At 40.7% G+C, this 27,992-nt stretch overlaps 4 protein-coding genes and 1 long non-coding RNA gene across 14 annotated transcripts in view; 3 read left to right on the forward strand and 2 right to left on the reverse strand.

Moving 5' to 3' along the window:
* Nucleotide 1: 1 nt before the first annotated feature.
* LOC110836234 (UDP-glycosyltransferase UGT5) lies at nucleotides 2–9,756 on the reverse strand. 3 transcript variants are annotated; one of them, XM_022077223.2, is made up of 8 exons: nucleotides 9,602–9,756; nucleotides 8,330–8,513; nucleotides 6,310–6,491; nucleotides 5,030–5,278; nucleotides 3,596–3,809; nucleotides 2,305–2,527; nucleotides 1,112–1,331; nucleotides 2–338 (listed from the first exon to the last, which is right to left on the reverse strand). In XM_022077223.2, exons 2-8 carry the CDS (start codon nucleotides 8,507–8,509, stop codon nucleotides 53–55), a joined length of 1,554 nt encoding a protein of 517 aa, XP_021932915.1. In that variant the 5' UTR covers nucleotides 8,510–8,513; nucleotides 9,602–9,756; the 3' UTR covers nucleotides 2–52. The 3 variants fall into 3 exon arrangements, with proteins under 3 accessions (XP_021932915.1, XP_021932914.1, XP_021932916.1); XM_022077222.2 differs by lacking the exon at nucleotides 9,602–9,756 and adding an exon at nucleotides 9,366–9,514; XM_022077224.2 differs by lacking the exon at nucleotides 9,602–9,756 and adding an exon at nucleotides 9,356–9,474.
* Nucleotides 1,331–4,757, forward strand: LOC147874980 (uncharacterized). Its single transcript, XR_015533565.1, has 2 exons — nucleotides 1,331–1,764; nucleotides 4,724–4,757. It is a non-coding gene; the product is annotated as an uncharacterized LOC147874980 (long non-coding RNA).
* On the forward strand, nucleotides 4,858–22,126 carry LOC147874981 (uncharacterized). Of its 5 annotated transcripts, none has more exons than XR_015533563.1 (4): nucleotides 4,858–4,987; nucleotides 13,700–13,816; nucleotides 15,999–16,068; nucleotides 20,055–22,126. XR_015533563.1 is itself a non-coding variant. In XM_087342521.1 (4 exons), the coding sequence occupies exons 2-4, from the start codon at nucleotides 13,788–13,790 to the stop codon at nucleotides 16,909–16,911; spliced, it is 228 nt and encodes a 75-aa protein (XP_087198647.1). In that variant the 5' UTR covers nucleotides 4,858–4,987; nucleotides 13,700–13,787; the 3' UTR covers nucleotides 16,912–17,394. The 5 variants fall into 5 exon arrangements, 3 of the variants coding, with proteins under 3 accessions (XP_087198647.1, XP_087198648.1, XP_087198646.1); XM_087342521.1 differs by lacking the exon at nucleotides 20,055–22,126 and adding an exon at nucleotides 16,783–17,394; XM_087342522.1 differs by lacking the exon at nucleotides 13,700–13,816.
* On the reverse strand, nucleotides 12,368–27,795 carry LOC110836210 (uncharacterized). 2 transcript variants are annotated; one of them, XM_022077139.2, is made up of 11 exons: nucleotides 27,639–27,795; nucleotides 26,471–26,599; nucleotides 23,970–24,110; nucleotides 23,574–23,705; nucleotides 22,766–22,897; nucleotides 17,391–17,522; nucleotides 16,379–16,510; nucleotides 15,920–16,048; nucleotides 14,658–14,798; nucleotides 14,262–14,393; nucleotides 12,368–12,603 (listed from the first exon to the last, which is right to left on the reverse strand). In XM_022077139.2, exons 1-11 carry the CDS (start codon nucleotides 27,703–27,705, stop codon nucleotides 12,536–12,538), a joined length of 1,335 nt encoding a protein of 444 aa, XP_021932831.2. In that variant the 5' UTR covers nucleotides 27,706–27,795; the 3' UTR covers nucleotides 12,368–12,535. The 2 variants fall into 2 exon arrangements, with proteins under 2 accessions (XP_021932831.2, XP_087198642.1); XM_087342516.1 differs by lacking the exon at nucleotides 22,766–22,897.
* Nucleotides 26,547–27,992, forward strand: part of LOC110840209 (uncharacterized) — an 87,257-nt gene continuing 85,811 nt past the window's right edge. For all 3 annotated transcript variants that reach the window (XM_087342507.1, XM_087342510.1, XM_087342511.1), the window contains exon 1: nucleotides 26,547–26,619. The gene's annotated coding sequence lies outside the window, so the exon portion shown is untranslated. The remainder of the gene's footprint in view (nucleotides 26,620–27,992) is intronic.

Consider the following 27,992-nt stretch of genomic DNA (forward strand, 5'->3'; position numbering starts at 1 on the left):
ATGTTGTTACATGTTACATTTTTATTTGGTAATGTGTACAGCCATTGTAAGTCTAATCATGTTTTGATTTGACTTCATAATATTTCTTAGTTAGATATCTATAGATGTTCTTCAGGAAAATGTATGATACAAAAATTGTGATCGCGAGAAGAAGAATTAAAACTGCCACAATATCTAATAATAAATACTGATACCATGCCAAATCATGTGCCGCAGACCTCAGGTGTTTGGCTCCTTTATGGCGTATTACATATTCAGTCCACCATACTGCTCGATCCAGTGAATTTTGTGGTTCATCTTTAGATATAGCAGACATCTTCTTCATGCTGTTTTGATACCTGTAAGAATCGAGAATTGTTATATGTAGAACTTAAGTTTTGGGGATTTAACATTTTTTAGTCATTATGTAAATAAACAGAAAGAGAAAGCTACAAGATGATTTCCAAACCTAAGTTTATGCAATGCAAATTTTATTATGACCACCAAACTACATCATTATTTTCTATTGAATTTCATATTTGAAAGTTGATTCTTTTCCCAAGTAGGGAAATCCATAACCTCGATTCATGCTCACAAGTTTAAAAAAGAGAGATTTGAGGTTCTTAGGCCATGGAAATGGTGTTTGTCTTCTGGGTAGTAACACTGTGTAGACAAATATTTTGTATTTGTGTACAAGTTCATACAGCATCACAATCCAAATTATCAATGCCAACACTTTTGACATATTTGTTGAAGATTTCTGAATGCTTTTATGATTTGTTAACACAATTTTCAAATATTTGAACTTTTCCACATTTTAAAATGATTTTTTGATGTTGCTATCTTTGTATAATTAGTTTGTGGTGTAGTCTGATGATGAGATGTGAACATATTCTTAGTTTTCTTTGCATTTAATTCTAGACCAACTTCTTAACTATCATCTAATAGAGCTTGTGTATGTTTCTTTGTGATGGTTATGTTTTTACCCAAAAAAATTAACATCATCAGCATAGTCTGGAAGATGATGTGTCCCATTCAGTTCCAATCACTCTTTGTTTTCTTGGACCTTCATGATGGCATAGTTATAGTTTGCTTTATACAGTACAGGTCTATAAAAGTAACTTGGACATACCTAGGATCATTAAGAACTGCATTTATAGCTGCTGATAGTGTTTCTTTTGTGAGATCTTGAAGTGACAGCTGAACTCCAAGTTCTTCTGTGACTATTTTTTTGGCATTGTACTTCTGATCTCCAAAGAAGGGTATTCCCAGGATAGGCACACCAAAATACACAGCTTCTTGGAAGCTCTGGAGCCCACACTGTGATATAAACATCTTGATATTGGGGTGAGCTGGAAATGGAGAAGAAAATTTTTTAAAATAGGAATGAAATGCTATGTAGCAGGCATGTGTTTGGTGGTGCCTGATTATGTACTATTGATAACTTCACATCAACAATAATACAGTAAAACACATTGAATTATAATACTATAAACTGAAATCATTTATGCATAAAAGTAGGAAATTGTCCTAACCTCAAATTGTATTTAGAACGTTTCATAACCTTGAATTTTACTTAGGATTTTTTCATAACCTCAAATGTTACTTACGAATTTTTCATAATCTAAAAATCCTACCTAGGAATTCTTCATAATATGGCGTTTTGCTTTTTGCAGTGCAAATGTGAGTAGGTAGTTGAGTTGTACCTCGTTTCGTAATTGTACCAAACAGAGACGTTTTGACATTATTAAGTATAGATTTGAAGAAGAAGATCGTCACATTCAGGTAAACATGATACTTCATATATTTTTTCTGTTAATATAATATTTATAAATTGTGGCTCAGGCCGAATCAGGTGGTGTAAATTGTTTTCCCTTGAATGTCAAACTATGATGAAGTTAGAAGGTATATCTCAATTTCATCTATGGCCAGCTGTAAGATCCGTCATCTCGTGATTTACATGTTTAATGATAATAAATATGCAAGCTGTAATCTTAAAACTTTGCGTACCGTGTAGTGTATACAATATAAAATAAGTAAACAAACAAACTATTAACACTATAAAAAAGACACTAGTGCCAATAAATTACTGTTAATAGTTCTTATGAAAGTCCTGTTAATTTGTATGTGTCTTTTTTATAGTGTTAATTGTTTGTTTGCTTATTTTATATGCAAGCTGTAGAATTTACCACATAAATTAACAGGACTTTCATAAAAACTATTAACAGTAATTTAGTGGCAGACTTTCAGAGCTGGCCATGAGTCATTGTAACTTTTCAGTCATAACTAGGCACATATATTCTCTCTGTTTTTTTGTCACATTACCTAGAACATCTTGCTGAGGCAACCATTTCCCAATCTTTACATTTGATGGCTGTCTGGGCAGAATGTCAGACTCCCATTTCCATAAAATTTTCTGTGGTAACTCAGAGAAAACCTCCAGAAAAATTATCCTTTTCTCTTCTGGTATGCGATCACTTTGTACATTGGAGCCAAGGCTGAAGTATATTACGCCATCCTCAGCTTCATCAAGGAATTTCTGTAGGTCCTGAAATCATTACTGTTCTTACTACTAAGCTTTGCAGACCGTAATCTGATCTTATTGTGTGGGACTTGTCCCAGCATTGCTAAAATAGTCAGGCAGATTTGGGTTCATGCCTTGGAAGTTGACATTTTGAATGTTTTACACTTAATTGTTTTTGGTAAATTGTTCTATCCACAGACAGTTTGGATGGTTTTACCAACAAATCATTTGACTATTATATATATATATATATATATATATATATATATATATATATAAGACAGTTTTAAAGATTTTATAATTTATTAACTGAATATTTTATATTTGTTGTATAGAAAATTGGAAACATACAGAATCCATAGATGAGCCGGGATAGCTCAGTCAGTATAGTGACTAGCTACGGGCTGGACGACCGGGGTTCGATCCCCGACGGGGGCAGAGGATTTTTCCTCTAGCCTCTGCGTCCAGACCGGCTCTGGGGCCCACCCAGCCTCCTCTACAATGGGTACCGGGGTCCTTTCCCGGGGGTAAAGCCGGCCGGGGCGTGATGCTGACCTCTCACCCCCATCTAGTGCTGGGGTCAAGGAAGAGAGGAGCTATACCTCCACTCCCCCCCAAACGCCTACATGGCGTATAGTGGGACAAACTTTACTTTACAGAATCCATAGATCTCTTGCGGTTGCTTGAACTCAGGGGTACCATTTCAAAACTTTATTATCTCTTTTCAGTAAAGAAATGAGCTTCATTTAATTTCTCTTTATGATACAGTGTATCAAAACATAATGGAGGAGAAGGATAATATTTTACATAAATGAAGATTTTTAAAATGCCAGTCACTGTTGTTGAATTATACAACCTTTCAGTGTTTCTTCATCAACACTTCAGTACTGAAGTGGAAGATCGGAAAAATCTTTCCAGATAATATTATAAACACATCTCATAAACTTCAAAAATTTTCTGCGTATTTCCAATTTTGAAAGCTGATATTAGCTGGTGGAGTGGCGTAGTCTGTTACAGACGCACGTGTTGGAGAAAGCTAGAAGCTTTAACATGTAAAAGAATAAATCTGTCTTCACTGTGCTTATTTCTTACCTCTGGGAGTGGGTCGGTTTTAGTCTTGACATGCAAACTGTGGAATGTCACCACAGATGGCACAAGTGGGATGGGATAGTTGAATATCCAGTTTGAGCTGACCATAAGAAGACTTATATTCCTTTCTGCATCAATAATAGAAGGGGAGTTTGGACCAAAGAATTTCCTCATTAATTCTTCTTGGGCTGGTAACCATTCTGTGTATTTTTTGTACCTGTAAAACAGGTAGAGTTGTTATTACATTGCTTTCTTGTGGGAAGATGTTGACTCATTGGGATAGTCACAGATTTTTCTGATTGATGATGTTAATAGTGTTAGTGGTGTTTATAATAAAATCCATTAAGGAATTTTACCCTTGAATTCTCTGGATTACAATTGAGTAGACCCAGATGTGGATGTATGTGGAGCACAGTAGAGGAATCAATGGGCCATTGTTCTAATATATGAATTAAAATTAATGTCAGATTCTGCTCATGGATGTGTAACCTTATTGTCAGGAGCCAGGTAGCTGAATCAGAAAAATGTGGCACTGCACAACGAAAGTTAATTCCTAGCAGGGTCAAAATATTTTTCCCTCATCTGCCCTCTGTCTACTGACAAAATTTTAATGACTGTTTCGAATTTTCACTTGTCATCTGCCAATTGTCCCCCACTTAATGGTACCTGAACCTTGTCGTGGTGGTGGGGCCGAGTACTTCAGTGACTCCAAGAGCTATGCTGGCGGTAGCATAGCTACTGGTAGGGCCTCCCTAGCCAGATTGGTCGAGGGGGAGAGGTCAGACTAAGACAGGTACCCTGGTCCTCCAGGTTGGGGGTTGGTCGCAAGGCTAACAACCTTGCACCGTAAAAAGGAAGATGTCTTGAAACCTCGATCAAAGCCTCGGACAGACGGGCCTAACAGAGGACTGTATGGAAGAGGAGAATTGAGGAGGCCACGGACCGAATACGGACCGGAGAGACACAGAAGAAGAAGATCTGCCAATTGTCAACTTTTTATTTGCTTTCTTTCCAGAACGCAATGGTGGCTTATACGTTTTCATGGTGTGTGTGTGTGTGTACGCACACATTGTAACTTCTCACTGAGCAGGAATGTTACCAGGGCAGTTTATTTATGTTCTGAATTTTCAGGTCCTTGTTCGGGTGAACTGGCTCCAGCACATCCGTCTATATGTCTGTACGCTGGACCACCACCAGGATGGATCTCATGCGGGGGTCTGATTGCTAGCACAGATGACCTAAACGTCGCTAGTTGGCAAGTCACATGACGTGTATAGCGATGGTCAATGCGCAGGCTCTGTGTGGCCAAAGGAGGAATTTAGAAGAACAGCGGTTGGATATGGACCAGTTGTGCAGTCACTCAAGAACAAGAAGAAGAGATCACCAGGAAATCAAGTAAATAAAATTTTTTCAAACCTATTTAAGAAATTCTCTAACCTCGTCCACAGCCAGAACAGCGTGTTTTGTAGTCTCTCGTGAAACGTCATGTGATCTCCATGTGGTAACAGAACATCTGGAATGATTGCCGGATTCGTGGGCGTCCCCATTGCGTCCCCCATAGTCAATAAGAATTCAACGGACAGAATTCCTATGACAGGCGGAGAACCTACGTGGTGTATGAGGCCGTGATAACTTTGGTACATCAGTGCCTCCAAAAACACCAAGTCATATTTCGTATCATTTGACCTGAAAACAAAAACAGTGTCAGTTCCACACAATGAGATGCATTAACTGATAAACCGGAACACAACTGTCTCTTCTCCGCCTCTCGGCAGGAACTGCATGACGCAACGTCATGCGCTACAGGATTTTTCCTGATACGAATATCGTTTCATAAAAAACACCAAAATCGACCAAATAAGAGGTGCAAGAAATTATCTCCCTGTGACATTTGCGTTGCGGTTTATCAGTGAAAGAAGTATTTAGATGTGCAAGGCATTTTTGCTCCTGGAAAACGTGTGGACGTATTGGAAGGTGTCGTCATTGGTCTGGATTGTAATGCCGTTTGGACTTGGAGGTAGATACCAACCAGCATTTCGAAGAAATATGCCGTTTCCATCTTGTGGGTTGAAGTGAGGTTATGTAGCATTAGGAGGACCAGGGTAGGGCTAATTGGCCAACTTGAATCAAGGATTGACGAGGAGATGGCCCGACCAGAAGGGAGTGTTGGGGGCTGTCTGGGTCGGGAGACCGAGAGGAAAAAGTGGACCTCTTAAGAGGCTAGATGGGAAACTGGAGTCAAGATGAAGGCAAGGGATGTGGACAACAGGAAGAAAGGGAAGAGAGAGAGAGAGAGCGAGAGAGAGGGGGGGATGAGGAGACTCTTTAAGCAGACCAGAAGAGAATTGAACTAAAGGGAAGCCCCATATTATAGGTTCTCACAGTGGCGAGTTTGAAGATGGATGTCTTCTGGGATGTTGCACTGTGTAGTCTGGTAGGCGGTTGCCGACGTTTCAGGTGCTCAGGGCGATGATTCAAGACTCCATCTTCAGCCTTCATCGCCGTGATAACCACAAATATTAGTATTATAATGGTAGCCATGTATGGCATTAAATCAGGGAGCCAAGAGGTCATTCCGAGGAGGAGGAGGTCGACCTTGAAGCCGCCAGCACAGACTGGGAGAAGGAGTGGAACTTTCATACGCAAGTTTCAGCCAGTCCGTGACGGGCTGGGCAATTCATGTAGAAAGCAGGGCTGTGTAGTATGATTGTACCAACCTAATGAACGCTTGAAGCGGCGGTGAACTGAGCTGGTGCTCCGTAATGATGTTTAAGGCGTATATCAACTGTTCACAAAATTCGTATGGCGAGGCCTCGACCATTGCCGTAACGTCCACAAAGGAAGCGATGATTTCATACGAGAATGAGAGGTCAACGTCGGTGTAGTTGGGTAATGGAGTCTGGAACAGAAATGCGTTTGCAGTATGAGAAAATCCCGACCCCGAGGGCTTCTTTACTTAAATGAACAGATAGTCGTGAATCAAAAGCTGTATTCTGCATCGGCGCAGTAGTTTTTGGCCGGTGGAGAAGCTAGCGCAGCTGGTGGACGAAAATATTGATAAAATCCCCTTCCGCCCATGGAGGGAGATTGGAGATGCATAACAGGTCAATAGGTTAAAGCTGATCTCAAGGAAATGTTATGTAATGGTATGAAGTGGATTTTTCTGGTTCAGGTTATGGACCGGTGGCGGTCTCTTGTGATCACGGTAATGTACCTTCGGGTTCCATAAATGGCGGTCGATTATTTAACTGACTGATGCATTGTTTGCTCCTCAACAAGAACCCTGTTTTATGGAGTTAATACGTTTAAAAAGATAATTCTTTTTCGATTTTATAATCAGTTGCACGAGTTGCAAAAAGTAATATTTTTTGACGTAAATACGTCTATATTTTAGGGTCAGTGTCATTCGGCAAAAAGTGGAACGAAAAGTGTAACTTCATTGTTATGTTACCTTGGAAACGTCAATTGTTTACTCGGCATTGTTGTTACCTATAAAACATTTCATTACATTACCCTATCTTACCTTACATTACATTTCATTACATTACATTCATCTACCACAGACCCATCTTAAGCGTAACTAATTCAAGTTAAATAAGCAATGTCTTAATCAAACTTTACTCAATTGTAAAGCATGTATAAAGGAAATATTTAGAATAAAGCCAACATATAAACTTCCTTTCCGTATAGACGTATTTACGTCAAATTCTCCGGAACCGTGGTTCCACTATCACTTTTTCTCTCGATAACGACAGGTGCTTATTATATATTCAAAAGTCCTTGCATTTGTCAGAACTATTTATCTTTGCACAAACGTAATATGTCGAAGTTCTCTGGAACCTTCGAAAACGCTTTCTAAAAGGACAGGAAATGAGCGATACGTTAATTTTTTTTAAAGTGGGAACACGTTAAGGTACAATTTGGCTGCACGCGACAGAGACAGGCGACCGAGGCAGGCGACAGAGTCACGAGACCGAGACTGGTCGCTTCCTGTCTGCTCTCTGTACAATCGTATGAAGTACAATTACGAGCGCGAGACAGAGACAAAGCACAGGAGACGGCTCTCGGACCAGTAGTGTCTCGCGACGGGCTCAGGCAGCACGTGTGTTGTTGAGTAAAATAATGGCAGAAATTAAATTTACTGGTGGCCAAGATGAGCAATTGGTAGAATTAGTAGCAGAAAATGATAAATGATTCTTTATTAACAGACAGAAATATCCTTCTTCACGTCTGGTTTTGAATATTGAACTCATAGGTTTTCTTTGTTTCTTTCGCAACAAATAACACAGCAACACATCATCTTCTTCGATTAACCTTTTTAGAAGCATTTTTGTACTCATTTTTCACAGAATATGTGCACGTATGTCTCAACAAAACAAAGAAAACAAACACTTTGCCGCATGTCTCGGTCGCCATCTCAAAAGTGTGTGGCGACAAGCTGCGATGTGTCCGTCTCCCGTCTCTGTCGCCTGCCTCGGTCGCTTGTCTCTGTCGCGTGCAGCCAAATTGTACCTTTAATGTCCTGTGACGTGTTTCATGAAATAAACAAAACCAAAAAAAAACCTTTAGTCGCTTTGAAAGTTATTAGACACCCGCGGACATGATGAATAGTTTACTTAATTAGTCTGTCAGTTCTGAGGAAGAACTTCTAAATCACGATGTGCGTAGTAAATTATAGGCTTGCGATGGTCTGAACTATTATACACGTTAGTAGCATACGAAAACATTTTGAGAGACCTTGAGAGGACTCGGGCTAATGACTGTAATTTGATGTCCTCTGCTTGCCAAGGCCTTCATGATGTTTTGAAATGGCAGCTGATGACTGATGGACGGTGAGGGGAAGATTCCCAAGATTCGCGCTGATCTAGTACAGCACACTGCACCCAGCAGAAGTAGCAACACTGTTCTGTGATCCATTTGCCTGTGGACAGTTGAGACAAATCACTGACTGCAGGAAGCAGGAAACGTTCTGAAGATGGCAGCTGTTAGCATTAAGCTTCAATCGTATTTATCTCCTACGACCGACAGCATGTCCTATCGTATCCCGAATACCAACCAACAACTTCTCTGTACAGAAGAGTCAGAATAAATTCTGAATGGCGAGGGTCTCAGTAGCCATTACCATTTTAATATTATCCTCTCATCTACGGCGCGTATCTGTCCTAAAGGATCTCCTCCCTTCGTGATTTCCCAGTCTATTATATGCATTTATAATCTCCGTGCGTGGTACAGATCCAGCCGATCTAAAATAAATATGGCGTCGGTTTGACGTAACGCGTTTTGATTTACCTACTGTTTCATGAAATATCGCCCCGATTTAAGACGTTTTATTTCCCACTAATACAAACATGACTGAAAAGAAAGGTGTACTCCAGTGGAGTACGCTTGTTGTCCAAATGCGTTCTTTGCTATTTTTTTTTTTAAAAGCGTAATTACGCCACTGTATAACATTTTAAAGCGTCGAATTTACTAAATAAACTTTCTGTGCGTTGAGAAAATGTGTGTAAAGTTTCTTTTGAACTGTGTGTACACTAGATCGAAGTGCGGTAAATCCACACGATACTTTTCACTGCAGATAACCAATTTAATCGTAATCCGTTCACCAGTTTCTGCATATGAAATACGCGGAAGGATACACAGGACTGTTCACTGCACACGATTTGAACACGGAACCCGTCGTAGTAGTCTAGGTATAAAATTCGTCTCCGATATTTTGGGAGAAAAATCTTGAGATTTTTATTCAGCGCAAACGCAATCTCGTACCTTTTCCTACCTTAGTCGTATCAGGAGTGCGGTATAAACCATTTCGCTTCACTCAGTAGCCAGCAAGTAGGAGACTTGTTTTCTGGGATGTTTGAAGCCTTCAAGGTTGAAACCATTCTTTTATATAGTTAGAAGCACGAAAGCTGACAATGTTTGTTCGAGTAATGAATCGTAAACAGCGAAACATTTTACAACAGAGGGATGGTAAATTTATATTTTAGAGAACTGCAGGCGGACGTAACTTACCACGTTTGTAGCTCCTCAACCTTTGTCGTCTGTCAGCGGACTGCCCGGCAAATGTAGGGTGTCAGCATGACTTGCAGTGCCTTAACGATTACGTAATTTCAGAATTAGATAATTTAGGTATTTTTTTGCAGTCCGTTGTTGTGCAGTGGTCTACTTCGTCGTGACTGCTACATCGGTGATTAACCAGTGCGACGAAACACATGGGACCTTTTTTAGTTTGTGTGAACCCAAAAGCATTACGTGATGTGGGGGGGATTTTTTTTTAAAAAAAAAGTTCACTGAAATTTACGTGAACGAACAAGTCTTATTCCCAGGGCTCGCTTGATAGCAATTGCGTGCCGCATGTTTAATATTTTGAACGATTTTATGCGTTTGTAAGTAAGTGTGATAGGGAACGACCATTTTCTGCTGCTCCCAAACTCCAACATGGCGTATAGCGTGACAGATTTACTTTTACTTTGCTGTACTCGTAGTATTACTGTCATCCGATTTTAACCTTTAATTTTATATCACGAAATAGATAACGCACTGATGTTTAAGTGTTGTTAATATTAATAATTTCAAAGTGCAAAGTCTGGAAATCATGTGAGACCCTTGTGATTATATTAACGTCTTGTACACAAGTCTGAATTTTGAAGTTTTTTTAAGTGTAAGTACAGTGATGATGATGGAGGCAGTAAGTTCCTTTGAAGAATCGGTCAGTATGTAGCAGGTTACATGGTGCCAGATCCCAAAAGACAGCCATCTTCACGACTTTATTCTTTCTGGATCCACGACGTTATTGGAATACTTACCTCGTGATAGGCAATAATATTGTGTGCGTGATGACACGAACTTTTGACCTGGTCAGGAACTGTGTGACGCTTTTAAATTATGGCGTTGCGTGTGAAGAACCCGTCCAGACAGGACCAACACGACATCATTCAGTGTCCTCCTGCAGAGGGTTGTCTGCGAGCCGAAACGGGGAAAATGTTTGCTGTGTATGAAATTCTGGTGGAGTGGCATCTGGCTACGAAGATCGAACGGTATGGCCACGTCCTCGTCACAACACGTGAGACTCGCAAAGGTAGACGAAACATTCCACGTGGTGTCTGGTTTTGAAGCATCCGCCGTGAACCCCGGACTTGTCACCGCGTTGTTTCCACGTGTTCGGTCCCTCAAGAAGGCGCTGAAGAGCCATAGCTTCGGGTCGGACGATGACAAGGCCGCGGAGGGGTCCCATATGATGAGATTCCTGGCTCAGACCAACATGAGAACTACTTTAACAGTACCAGATCAAGAGTTGACATAAAAGATACTCCAGAAGATCAGCTCCACAGTTAAGTTGCTATGTGACATCTGCTGAAACTCCATAGTGCACGTCAACGTCGGGATGTCGTCGTGTCAAATGGCGTCCCAAGGCTTTTCTTCGGTTTATTTTAAATTTGGTGTCCGTGTTATGATAACAGGCATCACGACATTCTACGAGGTGCGATCGGAAAGTTTCTAGACTGCGCGTATAAAAACCCGTACACTTATCTCAGGTATTAAATTCATCCATCACCCTCGAAGTAGTTCCCCTGGGAGTGAACACAACGATCCCAGCGCCGCTGCCAAGCCTGGAAGCATCCCTGGAAATCTTTCTTTGTCAGCCTGTCAAGCACCATCTGCGATTCTGCCTGAATCTCTTCTATCGTCTCAAATCTCCTTCCCTTTAGCTGAATTTTCATCTTTGGGAAGAGGAAGAAGTCACACGGAGCTAAATCCGGCGAATAAGGAGGGTGCGGGATGACGGCCATGGTGTTTGAGGCCAAAAACTGCCGAACTTTGAGGGCGGTGTGCTCTGGCGCGTTGTCATGATGCGTCGCATGTGGAGTTCTTCCTTTAGAATCAGCTGACAGGTCCCATAGCCTATCCCAACAATGTCGCACAAGTCGTTGATGGTACGACGTCGATCTTCGTGAATGGCTTGCCGAATCTTCGTAACATTTTCGGGCGTTGTGCTCGAAGATGGTCGTCCAGAACGCTCGCCATCATCGACAGAGGTTCGGCCATTTTTAAAACGTGAATGCCACACAAAAGTTTGTGCACGACCCATTGCGGACTCCCCAAATGCTTGCTTTAGCATTTCATAGGTTTTCGTAGCCGTTTTGGCGAGTCTTTGGCAAAATTTGATTTGTTCATGAAAATCCGCCATTCCGAAATCGCAGGAGGGTCGGTGTAATGCACTACCAAAACGCACGTAACTAAGAAACAAATGCTAATTCGATGATGCCGGCTGGCACACTGATTCACTATGAATGTAGGCCGCACCCCCTAAAGGCAAAAGCTCGTACTACATCCGGTTCGCCCGCTATTGACACAATCTTGAAACTTTCCGATCGCACCTCGTACAGTGAGTTGTCAGTGTTGTTTATTATGACATCCTGAGGCTCGTCTTTGCTACATGATTACACCTTGACGGTGTTCTGTCGATGAATTTGCGTTGGGGTGTCGTATTTTGTGCGCGAGAAATGATTCGCCTTTCACTCTCAGTATCATTCTGGTTTGGATATGGTTTGATCTTGTTTTTAGACTACAAAAAAAAACTTACTTGATATGTAATGTCTTGGCCTGTGGCCACGATGAGAAAATTAGATCTGGTCCAAGATTAATTACAAGATTGTCATATGAGAAATCAGTAATAATGTTTGATCCACGTGATTTGCCATTTTTGGTCCAGATATGTAACGTCATTTAACAGCGAGTAGCGATTAGTGTTTAGGTATGATTAATTAAAAGACAGAATAAAAATTGTCGAATTTTTTAATCACTATTCCACTTTATTATGGTGATTCATATATTAGTTTATAAAAGACATTTTAAGAATATTCACATGAATGATATATGAAACACTGGTAATTAAATATTACACTTGAATGAATTTGTTTTGACATGATGTCATGGGGCACAGCACTAGAAAAGTTTTGCTATCCAGACGACCACAAGACAGGAAAGGGATATCACATGGACAAATGCTGCACCTAAAACAAAATAAAAAGAAACAATTTTGGAAACTGTACTCTTGTTCCGTAGCATGTATCAGGTGAACCTGCCAGTAGAATGGCTCTGAGCCTAGGAATAAGTAAATTTTAGGCATTGATACGCATTTCCTCAAGTTCAGCTTATCTGATCAAATAGCAAAATATTTAGAAGTAATCAGAAACTTTTCATAAAATGTTATTAAGATGATTAAATCAAGGAGTGTGAGATTTTTGAAATATGTAACACACATGAAAGAGTTGAGAAATGCATACAGAATTTTAGTTGGGAAACTTGGAGCAAAGAGAACACTTTGGAGACTTATGGTAGGATGATATTAAAATGGATCTTAAAGAAACAGGGTATGAGGATGTGAATTGGATCCATCCAGGTGGGGGTGAGTGGTCAGCATCACGCCCTGGCCGCGCTTTACCCCCGGCAAAGGATCCCGGTACCCATTGGACAGGAGGCTGGGTGGGCCCCAGAGCCAGTCTGGACGAAGAGGCTAGAGGAAAAATCTTCTGCCCCTCGTCGGGGATCGAACCCCAGTCGTCCAGCTCGTAGCTAGTCACTATACTGACGGCTAACCCGCCTCATGAAATTTCATAAAACATACTGTAAATATTAGTAATTATTATATAAATCCAAGTGTTATGTTTATATTGCTCTTTACTTATTTGGTATTTGTAAACTGATATAAATTAATTTTGGTTTATACAGTGTGTCCACAAAGTCCCTTCGGGGTTTTGAAAAATTGTGGCGCGCAAATTGTTACTTCCACATTCAACGGTACACAAAGTGATACATAAGAGGTTGAGGTTATGTGCATACAAAGTTCAGTTAGTGCAGCAGTTGTAACCTGGTGATGGCATAGCACGTCATCAATTCGCAGAAGAAATGCTCGACCGCATTGACCTTGATGTGGGCTTCTTGAAAAAAATCATGTTCACAGACGAGGCAAATTTCACAGGCATAATGTGCGCATATGGGGCACTGAAAACCCACATGTTGTTAGGGAGCACATACGCGATAGTCCGAAAGTGAACGTGTGGTGTGGTGTAATGCATGACCAGGTTATTGGACCGTTCTTTTTTCAAGGGCAGACGATCAACATGAACATCTACCTGGACATGCTGGAACTGTACGCAGTACCAAAAATTGAGCACACACATCATTCTTCAACAAGATGGTGCTCCACCTCATTGGGGTCTGCAGGTACGTGCATACCTAGACAGGACATTTCCAGGAAGATGGGTCGGCAGAGACGGTCCAATGCCTTGGCCTCCACGTTTACCAGATATAACACCACTGGTTTTTTTCCTGTGGAATTATGTCAAGAGCAATGTGTTCCGAACACCAGTTAACGGACTTGATGACCTGAAGACCCGTATCAGGAATGTGATCTCGGCTATTCAAGCGGACATGGTCCACAGAATGTGGCAAGAGCTCGAATATCGTCTGGACGTTCTCCGTTCTACCAAGAGAGCCCACAACGGGGTCTACTGAGGTCAGTAAAAAACTTCCACAGTTTCACTGTAATCTGCTCGCAAACCGCATGTGGCTGGCTCAATTTGTTTGCGCGCCACAATTTTTCGAAACCCCCAAGGAACTTTGTGGACACACTGTATATTTTCACTACTGCCTGGAAACATGAACTTACCACAAGTGCCATCCTCCTTGTTCAGAGTGGCGCCTTCAGCACACTGGCATTGATTTTGTATGCACTCAACCTTTCCCAGGTTTGGTGAACACTGTTCGCTGTAGTCGCATCCAGTACCAATTTCATGGACGACTGTAACGGGAATGTACGATTTTAGCATGTGTACGGGGGAGTTCATTCTTGTCATCAGCACTTTTTATATTTGTAAATAGAAATGTTTAGATCTGCTATTATAATTAAATTTGTTGACTATTATTTGTAGCGTAAAATGTAAGACTAACAGCCCAAAGCTGTTTTACAAGTCTACAGATCAGAAAAGCAACCCTGAGCTACAGCATTTTGTAGAAACAGAGCATGTATATCTAAATAAGTTTCAAAACTATTTTAAAATCTCACGTGGAAGGCAATGGGTGTTGTTTCCAGCAGCAACGAAACTATCTCGACATGCGCACTTGGCTCTGTCGCGTAACATAATGTTACAGAGTGAGTTTTCAAGATCTTTGCAGTCCTGGTCAGAAGTACAGTCTCCCCCAATGACTGTAAAATAAAAGTGATTATTAGTCATGTGAATACGTCATATCAGTAAAATAATAATGGCAGAATATGGACAATAATTGCAGTATGACAAAGAAATAGCACAGCATAACGACGAGGTTTTAAAACTATTGAATCTTTGGACACTCGTTTAATGCGTCAAATGGATTCATAGTCACACGTGTGCATGAAACATACAATTTGTAGATAATATCATTAGCGATTTAAAATCATGTCAAATTTGTGGTTACTGCGTGACTAATGAATGATACAAGAAATATGCAGGAAGTTTTTCATCCCTGTTAAGAGTTTCTAAGAGTGTAAAAATATTTCATTTCACCTCGTTATTGAAAGAGGGAAATGAATTATTTATCTAGCTAATAAGTTAATAAATTTTAGTTCTACGAAAGGCAGGAAATATCCTGTCCAGCTCAGCGCGAAAATTAGTTTGTAAAGAACTCTACTCGATGGAGTTCGTGTGAAAGGGATTTTGAGGCTAGATGAAATTGATTGACATTTATCTGGACAACTGTAAGCGTTAGAAGGTCATTTTTAGTTGTGATAAAGTGTGTCATAACGCTTTATCATTCTCAGGAGTGGGACAGAATCGTGTAATGTGATGAGTTTATGTTATCAGGTGACTAAAATTATTGGGAAGACACTCCTTGTTTGCTGTTTGCCTCCTGAACACAGTCACAAATAGAAAGATTCCCAAGTCACAGGCGGTCAGTGATTAAGCTCTTACGGAAATGTTGACGGAGATAATGGAGGAAGGTCTTGTATTAAAATATCAATTTCCTTAACTTACCATACCGCAACAGTGCTTCTAGCGGTTAGAACCGTGGCCTTGTAATCCTGGGGTCTCGGGTTCGATTCCCGGCGGTGCCCGAATTTATAACTTGTGTTGGGCAAGGCCGTGGTCTAGGCAACACGGAGTTTTCCTCCGGGGGCTTTCCCGGTTTCTCCGTGGCACTCCATACACACAGAAGATTACACTTCTGTATCACCTGCCTAAAAACATATATGAACAGGTCCCAGTCCGAGAAAAGGGTGGAAGGATCCTGTTCATAATATGTCGCCAACGTCTTGTAAGGAGACGGTGTAATAAAGAATAAGTTACTTACCACATCTGTCTCCATCTCTGATGAATCCGTTCCTACAACTACACTGTCCAGAGTAACACCACACTCTCTCTTGTTTCAGGTCACCTGGCACTGAACATTCAATGTCTCTCATACAGTTTTCTCCCAGAGCTGCAGTAAAGAAAACCCAGGTACTTTAACAAGTGTATATATCTCTCACATTTCATTTATCAATACATAAATTTAAATTGGTGTTTATTATTGATGGGACATACAAAGATTGATGGAGAACATTTAATATTTTCCTGTGGTCTCAACAGGCACTTGTTATAAGCCCCTTGAGTTACGTGACAGATGTTCATTTAATATTCTGTTACTTTCCGGACCTCTTCAAGTGTTCGTGTTGATGGCAATAGAGTACAGTAATTAAGTAAGATAAGAACATGGATTTTCGTCATAAGACTATATATTCTATTGCCACCTCGTATCTTTTATACATACACAGTGATCCAACGCAGAGAGCTCCATTGTAGTTTAAGTTGGCCTTGCACTGGCATTTGTTGTTCCTGCATTCCGTTTCCTGCGAGTACTGACACTGAAGAGTCTCTGTACACGCTTCGTCGTGGTTGGCAACTTGAAAGTAACACGTGTTTCATCATAATACAAAGATATATAATTTCACATGTGCAGGTCTAAGGCTGATTTTTTTGTAATTATCAGTAATCAGTAAAGCACATAGGTTTCCTTAAGCCAACTGACAGCATCGTTAAGCAATCATCATTAATAACAATGTTTGATAACCCAAGCTATGGCATAGTTCAGACTCCGTATGTGTTCTGCCACATTTAACTTCCACATTAAGTGACAAAATTTAGTTATTCAGATTATACATTTATTTCTTCTAGATATACATTTGGGGGTCTGCAGTGGCTGCAGGGTTTGAGGCGTGGGCCTTGTGTCGCTGGGACCGTGGGTTCGAATCCCACTCAAGCCATGGATGTTTGTCTCTGTTGTGCTGTCCTGAGTACAGGTAGAGGCCTTGTGACGGGCCGATCCCTCATCCAGGGAGTCCCACCGAATGTCTATAGATCGAGCCAACGAAAGGTTGGGACCCGCAGTGCTCAGGCACTTGAAGATCGGGTCGATCCCATTATCCCAGATATACATTTGTTTTACTGTGTGTAATTGCTAGCAAAGAACGGTTGTTTGTTTGAATGTTAGTAATGCAGTATATATGGCTAGTATATTTTGAAGAAAATGTGTAATCTCTGCAGTGATGTACCACAAAAGTGGCTCAAGTGTTAGACACGCGTTTGGAACATTTAAATATCTCTCTGAGCAGAATGATACAAAATTATTTCATGTGTGAGAAGGTAACAAGTACAATCTTGAGAAAACATATCACATATTTTCAGCCTTTGTCTCTGAGAATTTTTGACAAGCCGGGGAAAAGAGAAAAAAAAAACCACTTTCCGCTCAATTTAATCTCAGAGTCAACGTAAAACACGCTTACCATGAAGACATCTCCTGCTATCACGGTCTGCCACATAATCTTTCATACAGGTGCAGGACTCGTCTATGCACACTGTGTTTTCCACATTTACACAGTCTGTAGATACTGTGCATGCACTTCCTATTCCTATTTCTGCAAAACATGAAATAAATCAGAATAGACAACCCCAGACAAGTGGTGTTAGCGAAATAGTCGAGGCTTACACTCATGTTGAGTGCCTGGCTGGTTGCGGTTGACTGATGATGCAGTACTGCCGAACCACTAAAGTAAGACAGAAGAAGATTTTTATTTATTATTTTTTAAAGTGTTAGCCAGGCTAACAAGGCTAAATTAGTTAACGAGAATACTTCGCCCCTGATGAATATTTTTCAGGCTATATTCATAGGCACAAAATTATTATCAGTTTTGTAAATGAAAAATTAGGTTCGAGAGAGTGTGAGTGGTACTAGACGTACTTTTGAATCTGCACTAACGTGACAATCGTGTGACGTCTCCTTCCGCTGCTCTTCCTCGATTCATTTGGGATTCAAGAGCGCTTTGATTCAAAATGTGAAATGCATTTTTATCAATTAATTGCGATGTTATTTTGTTCATAAAACTAGATTTTCGTGACACATTGCAACGAAAAATTTTGTCATATGAACTATGCTTGGAACTTTTTGTCTTACAGGCAGATTCTGGGATGTACCTTAATTAGGCCATGTCCGCTTCCTTCCACATCCTTTCTAATTCATTATTAACTATCATCTTGTCGTTCGACGACATACGGTCCGACCTACTGAAAAAGCATCTTCAGTTATAAATATGTGCCATAAACAGATTTTCTCTAAGAAAATGATGGTCCCTTGGTCTTGTGGGTTTTTTCGTTACCTGAATCATTTCACCATTTCTACCTTGCCATTCGTTTATGCCAGAAATCATTTGTAGGTCTGACGACACTCTATCAACTACAAGGTGGCAAAATCAAGTGTCAGAGAGAAGGAGATCATTGTGTACGAATGACTGCGGAAATCCTCATTCAGAACAGCAGAAATTCGGGTGAAATTGGAAGCGAGAACATCCCATATCACTCTTTATCCTTTTGGATCAATAGTATTGGCCTGGGGGAAGTGGCACTCCTGTGTGGAAGGACCATTATCTTCTGACTCTGCAACTGGGTCATTGTGACAGTCAAGTTGGTAAACTGAAATACATACAGCTTGATGGATTTGGCTCACCTAGTGGAAAGTTTGTTAAGGACTAGACAGCCTTATCTTTCCCGAAACCTTGGGACGTGTGTTATCAGTGTTCGTATTTAAAATTTGACCTTAACTGTGCAAACAGTAATATCTCATGATTATGAAACAAATTGCTTTGAACGTTGCCATTACTTACAACTTTACTTAGTTCTGTATTTCTTTTTTAGTTTCATGACTTGTTTCTTATCCTGTTAAATGTAGCCTGACGTCGTCATGTATTTACACATTATGACTGACCTTCTCAGTCAAATGGTTAGTATCTCTGCTTCGTGTTCAGGAGGTTCTGGCTTCATACCTCAGCCTGGAAACTGGCTGTCCTGAGTGAGGTATTTCGTGGTCTGTCTCAGTCCCTTAAGGTAAATACTGGGATAGTACGATAAATAAAGCCAAACACCCCCCCCCCCCCCCCCACAACGTCTTTTTCAGTTAATCATATGTTAACTATCCATACTATCAGTACTTTTTTTGAGACGGTTGTACAATTCACACAGCGGGAATGTGGAATACAATATAGCAAAGTTTAGTATAAAATGAGTTAGCTCTCTCACTACAATTTCGTTCTTCCTAAAAATGAATCTGTAATAAATTCCTTCCTGTATCAGAGAAACGCTAAGTTACACGTCATCAGACCTCGTCACAGCGATTATTTCCCTAAACAGCATCAACCAGTTGATCTTTGTAATGGTGAAGTGTTTTCTTTGCGGTACGGGCTGTTTTCTTTAGTATTAGCGTAGACGTGCGTAACCTGTTCCAACTCGACCAAGGTTTTCCGTGGTTTTCCTCGGTACTAGAGCAAATGCTGAGTTGGTACCCAAATCCCACGTTGCTCTGCATGCCTCCCATGCAGCCCTCTCAGAGTAATATCAAAATTCCGCTCTATAGTAGCCCCCCCCCCCCAAAATTAACGTAAATTATTCCTAACGCCACCCCCAAGGCCAATATCAAAATTCAAAATTAACGCAAAGACCCGAATCAACTCCCCCCTACCCTATTTCTTACCCCATCCTGTCTCCTAAATCCATTGTCCTCACTAAACTTATTCATACCAGAAGGACGAGCGGGCGCTGCCTGGGAACCTTCGTAGCCCACAACCAACTTTATACCCCTCCCCCATTTATAACAGTAGTGCCTATCGCTACTCCCCCCACTTTCTCTCTTCTCTCTCTCTCTCGTAACCTGTTAGAGGGGACCGGTCACGCTGCGTGGACACAGTGGTGAATAAAAAAGTTCGTTTTTGTTCCGGGGTGGAATCCCGTAGCGCGTCGCTTTAGTGACTTCGACTTTTAACTTGAAAATTTATTTTGTTACTATCAACCCGTATAAAACACACACGCCGCTAGAAGAAGAAAATATTGAAGTTACTTTGCAGGGTTTTTTTAAAAAAAAAAAACAACCCAAATTTACACATGTCGATGTTGGTTTTCAGAGCTGAAAATGGAGAAATTATGTTCGTCTTAAAAGTTGGTACATACCAACTTGTCCACAGAGCGTTGCAACCCAGAAGACGAACATCGACATTTTCAGCGTTGCGAGAACCTCGAAACTCAAAAATTTAGTAGAGATCTTTACATAAGTGCGTACGTGTTTCTGCCTACGAAGCTGTAGTTGTTGCCACTGGTTTAAAATTTCAGACAAACTAAGCAGTTGAGAACACACTTCTAAATCCGAAATATTGATGCAATTACAATTCCTCTCCTGTTTCAGAGTGTAAATAAATTTTATGAGACATATTTTGTGATATTTGGCCCTTTTGAATTTTTAAATTTGTATACATTTTCGAGTAGCCGCAGTTAACTTTGTAGTGTAACGTACCTGCCGCTGACACGTGGCAGCAGCCGATGACTGCCATGAACACCACACACAACACTCTTGAAAGAAACATAGTAATTTAATCTTCTGAGCGATGAGCAGAAACTGCAGAGTTATAAATACGTCGCTCTGAGCAGTACTGCCGAGTGGGTTCACAAAATCAACTAATTTCTTATCCTCAAATTCAAACAGATTCATAGCAGGATGTTTGATAAGATAATATTTTTTTCACCGTGTTTGTCACGTATAGAATATTTTCGAAGGGTGTGGCGTATGTTGACACGAAAAGACGCTGTTACTCGTTTATAGCGACTTATAAGCACCAAACTGGATTTCTGGATACTCATATCCTGACTGTAACAAAATTCCTGGAGGACGCGTGTATTCTGCTAAAACGGGATCACGTATCATCATCCAGCTCAATCGGAAGGAGTGGTTATCTCCTCTCACGCGTCACTGCCGGCCCCGAAGATATGGTGACATCACGCGGAGGGGACATTTCTGCTCCTTTCGCTAACGATTACATAGAAACTATTGCAATAAACAGAATGAAAAAAAAACTTTTTCTTGTCGGTACCTCGTTGTCTCGACGTTTGTGTACGTTGCTGAAGCAAATGTTTTCCCATCCAGACAGCAACTTTCGTAATAAAATGGATTTAAGATTAGGTTAGGTTCTCACAACCCAGAGACTATTATTATTATTAAGTGTTCTGTCTTACGACAGGTCCAAAAAGAGCTCTCCAGTTGTCCCTATTCTCGGCTTCTCGCTTTAATTCCTGGAACGTCATCTTCTTTCCTTGTTTAAGATCGTCGGTTAGCTGTATCAATCTTCTTCCTAGTCCTCTCTTTCCTTCAATCTGGCCTTCGGTGATATCACTCAGTAATCCATTCCTTCTCATAATATGTCCCAGCCAGTTACCTTTCCTTCGTGTAATCGCCTGCAGAATGTTTCTTTGCTCGTTGACTGTCCTCAATACTTCTTCGTTGGTCACTCGATCCGTCCACCTGATCTTCTCTATTCTTCTCCAACACCACATTTCAAAACTCTCCAGGTATTTCTGTTCCTTCTTCCTGAGTGTCCAAGTCTCTGCTCCATACGTAACACTTCACTAGTTTCTTCTTCATCTCCAAGCCCAACTTGCTAGTGAGAAGTATCCTCTTCTTGACGAAAGCTGCCTTGGCCATGGCTATCCTTGCCTTTACCTCCTTGGTGCATAGAACATCCGTCGTGACTATGCTTCCCAAGTACTTGAAATCCCAGAGACTAACTGCAGGAAAATGAATTCTTTAGCGAATATCGTGCTTAAAACCTAACGAAACCACTGTTGTCAGCATCAGTGATGGGTATGAATTCAAGTTTCAACAGTGACCAACATGGGGCAAAGGTGTAACACGCAGTGACGAAACTGGGGTATGCGTAAACACTCCACCACCATCACCAGAAAGGGCATTATATACAGGTAGTCCTCGATTTGCGCCGATTCAGAATAACGCCGATTTTGAAACCAGAAAGTCAAAAAGTGAATAAAATATATTTTAACGTTGAATAACGTTTATAAAATCACGGTACACTCGACGGAAACCGTAAGACGTAAGGTAACGCTGGAGTGTAACTTCTTCAAACGCCAATAACTCGAGATCTATAAACCTATATGTAAATTAAAGAGTAAATAAAGGGATTTTTCTACATGATGTTTACTTTATTCTATAAATTGTTGAAATAATTACCCAAAAACATGTAATAACTATACCCTCGTTCCTCAACTTCAACCGCTTGCCACGTCTAAAGCGTGAGAGTTAGATCTGGAAATATTGCGAGTGAAATACGTAAATAAACACGAGCTTTTCAAATTAGTAAACAGATTTCAGCTAACTCTCACGGTTTAGGAGTTTCGGCCATTTATTTGGTAACAAAGAACGGTTCTGGAGTGAGTGTGTTGAGTACATGACGCAACACATATATAAGATGGCGGCGGATGACGTCACGTGTAGATAAGACGTAAAGGTGTACATTGATGTGTAAATAAAATGTTATTTAGATACAAATAAACTTCTACAGTTAAACGCTATTCAGCGTTAATTAGGGAACCGTGGTTCCACTGTCAATTTTTTTTAAATTCCCTTTATTTAATTTACGTTATTTCAGAGCTTTAAATGTAATGCCATTATATTACCCGTCAATGTTTGGGTGCTGGGAACGCATATCATTGACTTCCCATTGATTTACATTATAAAAGAGTTTCAATTTACGCCGATTCAGTTTACGCCGGTTCTTCCAGGAGGGCTACCTGTACATTCTATTGCCACCATGTAGTTTTCTGTACATACGCTTTTTTCCAACGCAGCGAGCCCCATTGTAGTTAAAGTTGGCCTTGCACTGGCATTTGTTGTTCCTGCATTCCGTTTCCTGCGAGTACTGACACTGAAGAGTCTCTGTACACGCTTCGTCGTGGTTGACAACTTGAAAGTAACACGTGTTTCATCATAATACAAAGAAATATAATTTCACATGTGCAGGTCTAAGGCTGACTTTCTTTTTGTAATTATCAGTAATCAGTAAAGCACATAGGTTTCCTTAAGCCAACTGACAGCATCGTTAAGTACTCACCATTAATAACAATGTTAGTTAGTTAGTTAGTTATTCGGAACATACATTTATTTCTTCTAGATACTCATTTAGTGTAAAGTAAGTAAAGTAAAGTTTGTCCCACTATACGCCATGTAGGCGTTTGGGGGGAGTGGAGGTATAGCTCCTCTCTTCTATGACCTCAGCACTAGATGGGGGTGAGTGGTCAGCATCACGCCCCGGCCGGCTTTAACCCCTGGAAAGGACCCAGGTACGCATTGGACAGGAGGCTGGGTGGGCCCCAGAGCCGGTCTGGACGCAGAGGCTAGAGGAAAAATCTTCTGCCCCTCGCCGGGGATCGAACCCTTTGTCGTCCAGCCCGTAGCTAGTCACTATACTGACTGAGCTATCCCGGCTCATGGAATTTCATAAAACATACTGTAAATATTAGTAATTATATAAATCCAAGTGTTATGTTTATATTTATCTTTACTTATTTGATATTTGTAAACTGATATAAATTAATTTTGGTTTATATATTTTGAGTAGTGCCTGGAAACATGAACTTACCACAAGTGCCATCCTCCTTGTTCAGAGTGGCGCCTTCAGCACACTGGCATTGATTTTGTATGCACTCAACCTTTCCCAGGTTTGGTGAACACTGTTCACTGTAGTTGCATCCAGAACCAATTTCATGGACGACTGTAACGGAAATGTACGATTTTAGCATGTGTACGGGGGAGTTCATTCTTGTCATCAGCACTTTTTATATTTGTAAATAGAAATGTTTAGATCTGCTATTATAATTAAATTTGTTGACTATTATTTGTAGCGTAAAATGTAAGACTAACAGCCCAAAGCTGTTTTACAAGTCTACAGATCAGAAAAGCAACCCTGAGCTACAGCATTTTGTAGAAACAGAGCATGTATATCTAAATAAGTTTCAAAACTATTTTAAAATCTCACGTGGAAGGCAAAGGGTGGTATTTGCGGCAGCAACGAAACTATCTCGACATGTGCACTTGGCTCTGTCGCGTAACATAATGTTACAGAGTGAGTTTTCAAGATCTTTGCAGTCCTGGTCAGAAGTACAGTCTCCCCCAATGACTGTAAAATAAAAGTGATTATTAGTCATGTGAATGCGTCATATCAGTAAAATAATAATGGCAGAATATGGACAATAATTGCAGTATGACAAAGAAATAGCACAGCATAACGACGAGGTTTTAAAACTATTGAATCTTTGGACACTCGTTTAATGCGTCAAATGGATTCATAGTCACACGTGTGCATGAAACATACAATTTGTAGATAATATCATTAGCGATTTAAAATCATGTCAAATTTGTGGTTACTGCGTGACTAATGAATGATACAAGAAATATGCAGGAAGTTTTTCATCCCTGTTAAGAGTTTCTAAGAGTGTAAAAATAAGAAGATTTCCGTCTTCTGGGTTGTTGCGCTGTGTAGTCTGGTCATCGCCCTGATGACGGAGGCAGTATGACCTCTGAAACGTTGGTAAACATCGACCAGACTACACGGCCGAGGACCCAGAAGACATAAATCTTCATACTCTGATGACGGAGGCAGTATGACCTCTGAAACGTTGGTAAACATCGACCAGACTACACAGCGCAACAACCCAGAAGACATAAATCTTCATACTCTGATGACGGAGGCAGTATGACCTCTGAAACGTTGGTAAACATCGACCAGACTACACAGCGCAACAACCCAGAAGACAGAAATCTTCAGACTCCTCGCCCTGATGACGGAGGCAGTATGACCTCTGAAACGTTGGTTAACATCGACCAGACTACACAGCGCAACAACCCAGAAGACAGAAATCTTCATACTCATCGCCCTGATGATGGAGGCAGTATGACCTCTGAAACGTTGGTTAACATCGACCAGACTACACAGCGCAACAACCCAGAAGACAGAAATCTTCATACTCATCGCCCTGATGACGGAGGCAGTAGGACCTCTGAAATGTTGGTAAACATCGACCAGACTACACAGCGCAACAACCCAGAAGACAGAAATCTTCAGACTCCTCGCCCTGATGATGGAGGCAGTATGACCTCTGAAACGTTGGTAAACATCGACCAGACTACACAGCGCAACAACCCAGAAGACAGAAATCTTCATACTCATCGCCCTGATGATGGAGGCAGTATGACCTCTGAAACTTTGGTAAACATCGACCAGACTACACAGCGCAACAACCCAGAAGACAGAAATCTTCATACTCATCGCCCTGATGACGGAGGCAGTATGACCTCAGAAACGTTGGTAAACATCTACCAGACTACACAGCGCAACAACCCAGAAGACAGAAATCTTCATACTCATCGCCCTGATGACGGAGGCAGTATGACCTCTGAAACTTTGGTAAACATCTACCAGACTACACAGCGCAACAACCCAGAAGACAGAAATCTTCAGACTCCTCGCCCTGATGATGGAGGCAGTATGACCTCTGAAACGTTGGTAAACATCGACCAGACTACACAGCGCAACAACCCAGAAGACAGAAATCTTCATACTCATCGCCCTGATGATGGAGGCAGTATGACCTCTGAAACTTTGGTAAACATCGACCAGACTACACAGCGCAACAACCCAGAAGACAGAAATCTTCATACTCATCGCCCTGATGACGGAGGCAGTATGACCTCAGAAACGTTGGTAAACATCTACCAGACTACACAGCGCAACAACCCAGAAGACAGAAATCTTCATACTCATCGCCCTGATGATGGAGGCAGTATGACCTCTGAAACTTTGGTAAACATCGACCAGACTACACAGCGCAACAACCCAGAAGACAGAAATCTTCATACTCATCGCCCTGATGACGGAGGCAGTATGACCTCAGAAACGTTGGTAAACATCGACCAGACTACACAGCGCAACAACCCAGAAGACAGAAATCTTCATACTCGCCGCTGTGAGAACCTCAAGTCTTACACAGTGTAAAAATATTTCATTTCACCTCGTTATTGAAAGAGGGAAATGAATTATTTATCTAGCTAATAAGTTAATAAATTTTAGTTCTACGAAAGGCAGGAAATATCCTGTCCAGCTCAGCGCGAAAATTAGTTCGTAAAGAACTCTACTCGATGGAGTTCGTGTGAAAGGGATTTTGAGGCTAGATGAAATTGATTGACTCTTGTCTGGGCGACTGTAAGCGTTAGAAGGTCATTTTTAGTTGTGATAATGTGTGTCATAACGCTTTATCATTCTCAGGAGTGGGACAGAATCGTGTAATGTGATGAGTTTATGTTATCAGGTGACTAAAATTATTGGGAAGACACTCCTTGTTTGCTGTTTGCCTCCTGAACACAGTCACAAATAGAAAGATTCCCAAGTCACAGGCGGTCAGTGACTAAGCTCTTACGGAAATGTTGACGGAGATAATGGAGGAAGATCTTGTATTAAAATATCAATTGCCTGTAACTTACCACATCTGTCTCCATCTCTGATGAATCCTTTCTTACAACTACACTGTCCAGAGTAACACCACACTCTCTCTTGTTTCAGGTCATCTGGCAGTGAACATTCAATGTCTCTCACACAGTTTTCTCCCAGAGCTGCAGTAAAGGAAACCCAGGTATTTTAACAAGTATCTAGCAATCAAAATACTTTTTAGTTAATATTTTCCACATTGTAAGAAGATACTGGTAATTATAATTAATTTGCAGTCTCGTCTGTACTGTCATCATCATTGACACTGTCACCCACTCTTTCTTGCCAGTGTTACGTAAATTAGTGGTTAATTCATTGTCCATCTACTCCTCTAACTTTTTTTTGATATCCATTTGTTTGTTTCGTTTCTCTACATAGAAAATATCACTCTTTCACTTGTGTACTTTAGGGAGAGTCTTGGAAAATGTAAATAAAAACGAAGCAGAGATAAGAAATGGAATGTAGTTAAGACGTCAGTAAGAAAATTTGAAAACTCGTGTTGTGTGAGATAGTTTTTAAAATACGTAGTTTGAATCCTGGAGAACCATTTTGTTGTATTCAAATTTTTTTCTAGGGATACGAAGTAGGTGTGTGAAGTTCGGAATTTTATTATTGTTTTTAAAAAAACACAATTTCCCGTAGACTGTTACAGGGCTCCTTCTTAAGATTTTTACAAGCATAAACAATCAAATCCCTGCAACCTATATATATATATATATATATATTATTAAAGAGTGCATTTCAATCTGTGTTCTGGGATTAAAATGAAACATATGCTTGAAATTAAATTTTTACTTTGAATCTTAAAAAGGACGCTGTTATGCTCGAAATATGTTGTACACTGTAATAACAAATTTTCCTCCTTATCTTTTAACTTCCTTTGTTCACAATCATCCTGTCATTTGACGCTGTACAGGCCTCGCGTTGTTGCTGAGAGCGTCGTTAAATAGATAATGAATGAAATAGCCGTCTAGTGGCGCCATAGTACATCCACGTTCTTCGGCGTGTACAAGCGACGAGCCGATCCCTCTCGAGTAATCGTGAGAATATTAGCGAGCGACGTGTCCACGTAGCAGTGGACAAAGGAACAGTTGATAAGAGTGATATGATATGAATTTCGACATCCTTATTCTGACCGTGATTAGCTTGTGTTTGCAGTCTTACCTGACGCGGATACACTGTAGCAGTAAGTCATTACAGCAAACACGCACAACACACTTGGAGCAGACATGGCGAAAGCTGCAATGGTTTCGGAGCAGGAAATATTCGGAAAGTCTTGAACGAAGCAGCGATAAGATAAGACTATAACAGGATTTGCAGTAGGCATAATCCTCGCGCTAAAATATTTAAAAAAGGAACAATCCCAAGCAAACCGAAACCATATTTAAGAAAGAGGGAAGGAGGTATCAGTTTTGTGCCAATTATTATTCTTACCACGTCAGTTTATTTGGTCCAATCGGCTACATCGTATGAGCACACTTTGTGATGTTATCTTGAAAGTGAGACATACTAACTTTT

Source organism: Zootermopsis nevadensis, unplaced genomic scaffold (assembly GCF_977971745.1).
Source record: "Zootermopsis nevadensis isolate Lab colony 2312 unplaced genomic scaffold, Znev_1.0 Znev_ptg000003l, whole genome shotgun sequence".
Classification (NCBI taxonomy): Eukaryota; Metazoa; Arthropoda; class Insecta; order Blattodea; family Termopsidae; genus Zootermopsis; species Zootermopsis nevadensis.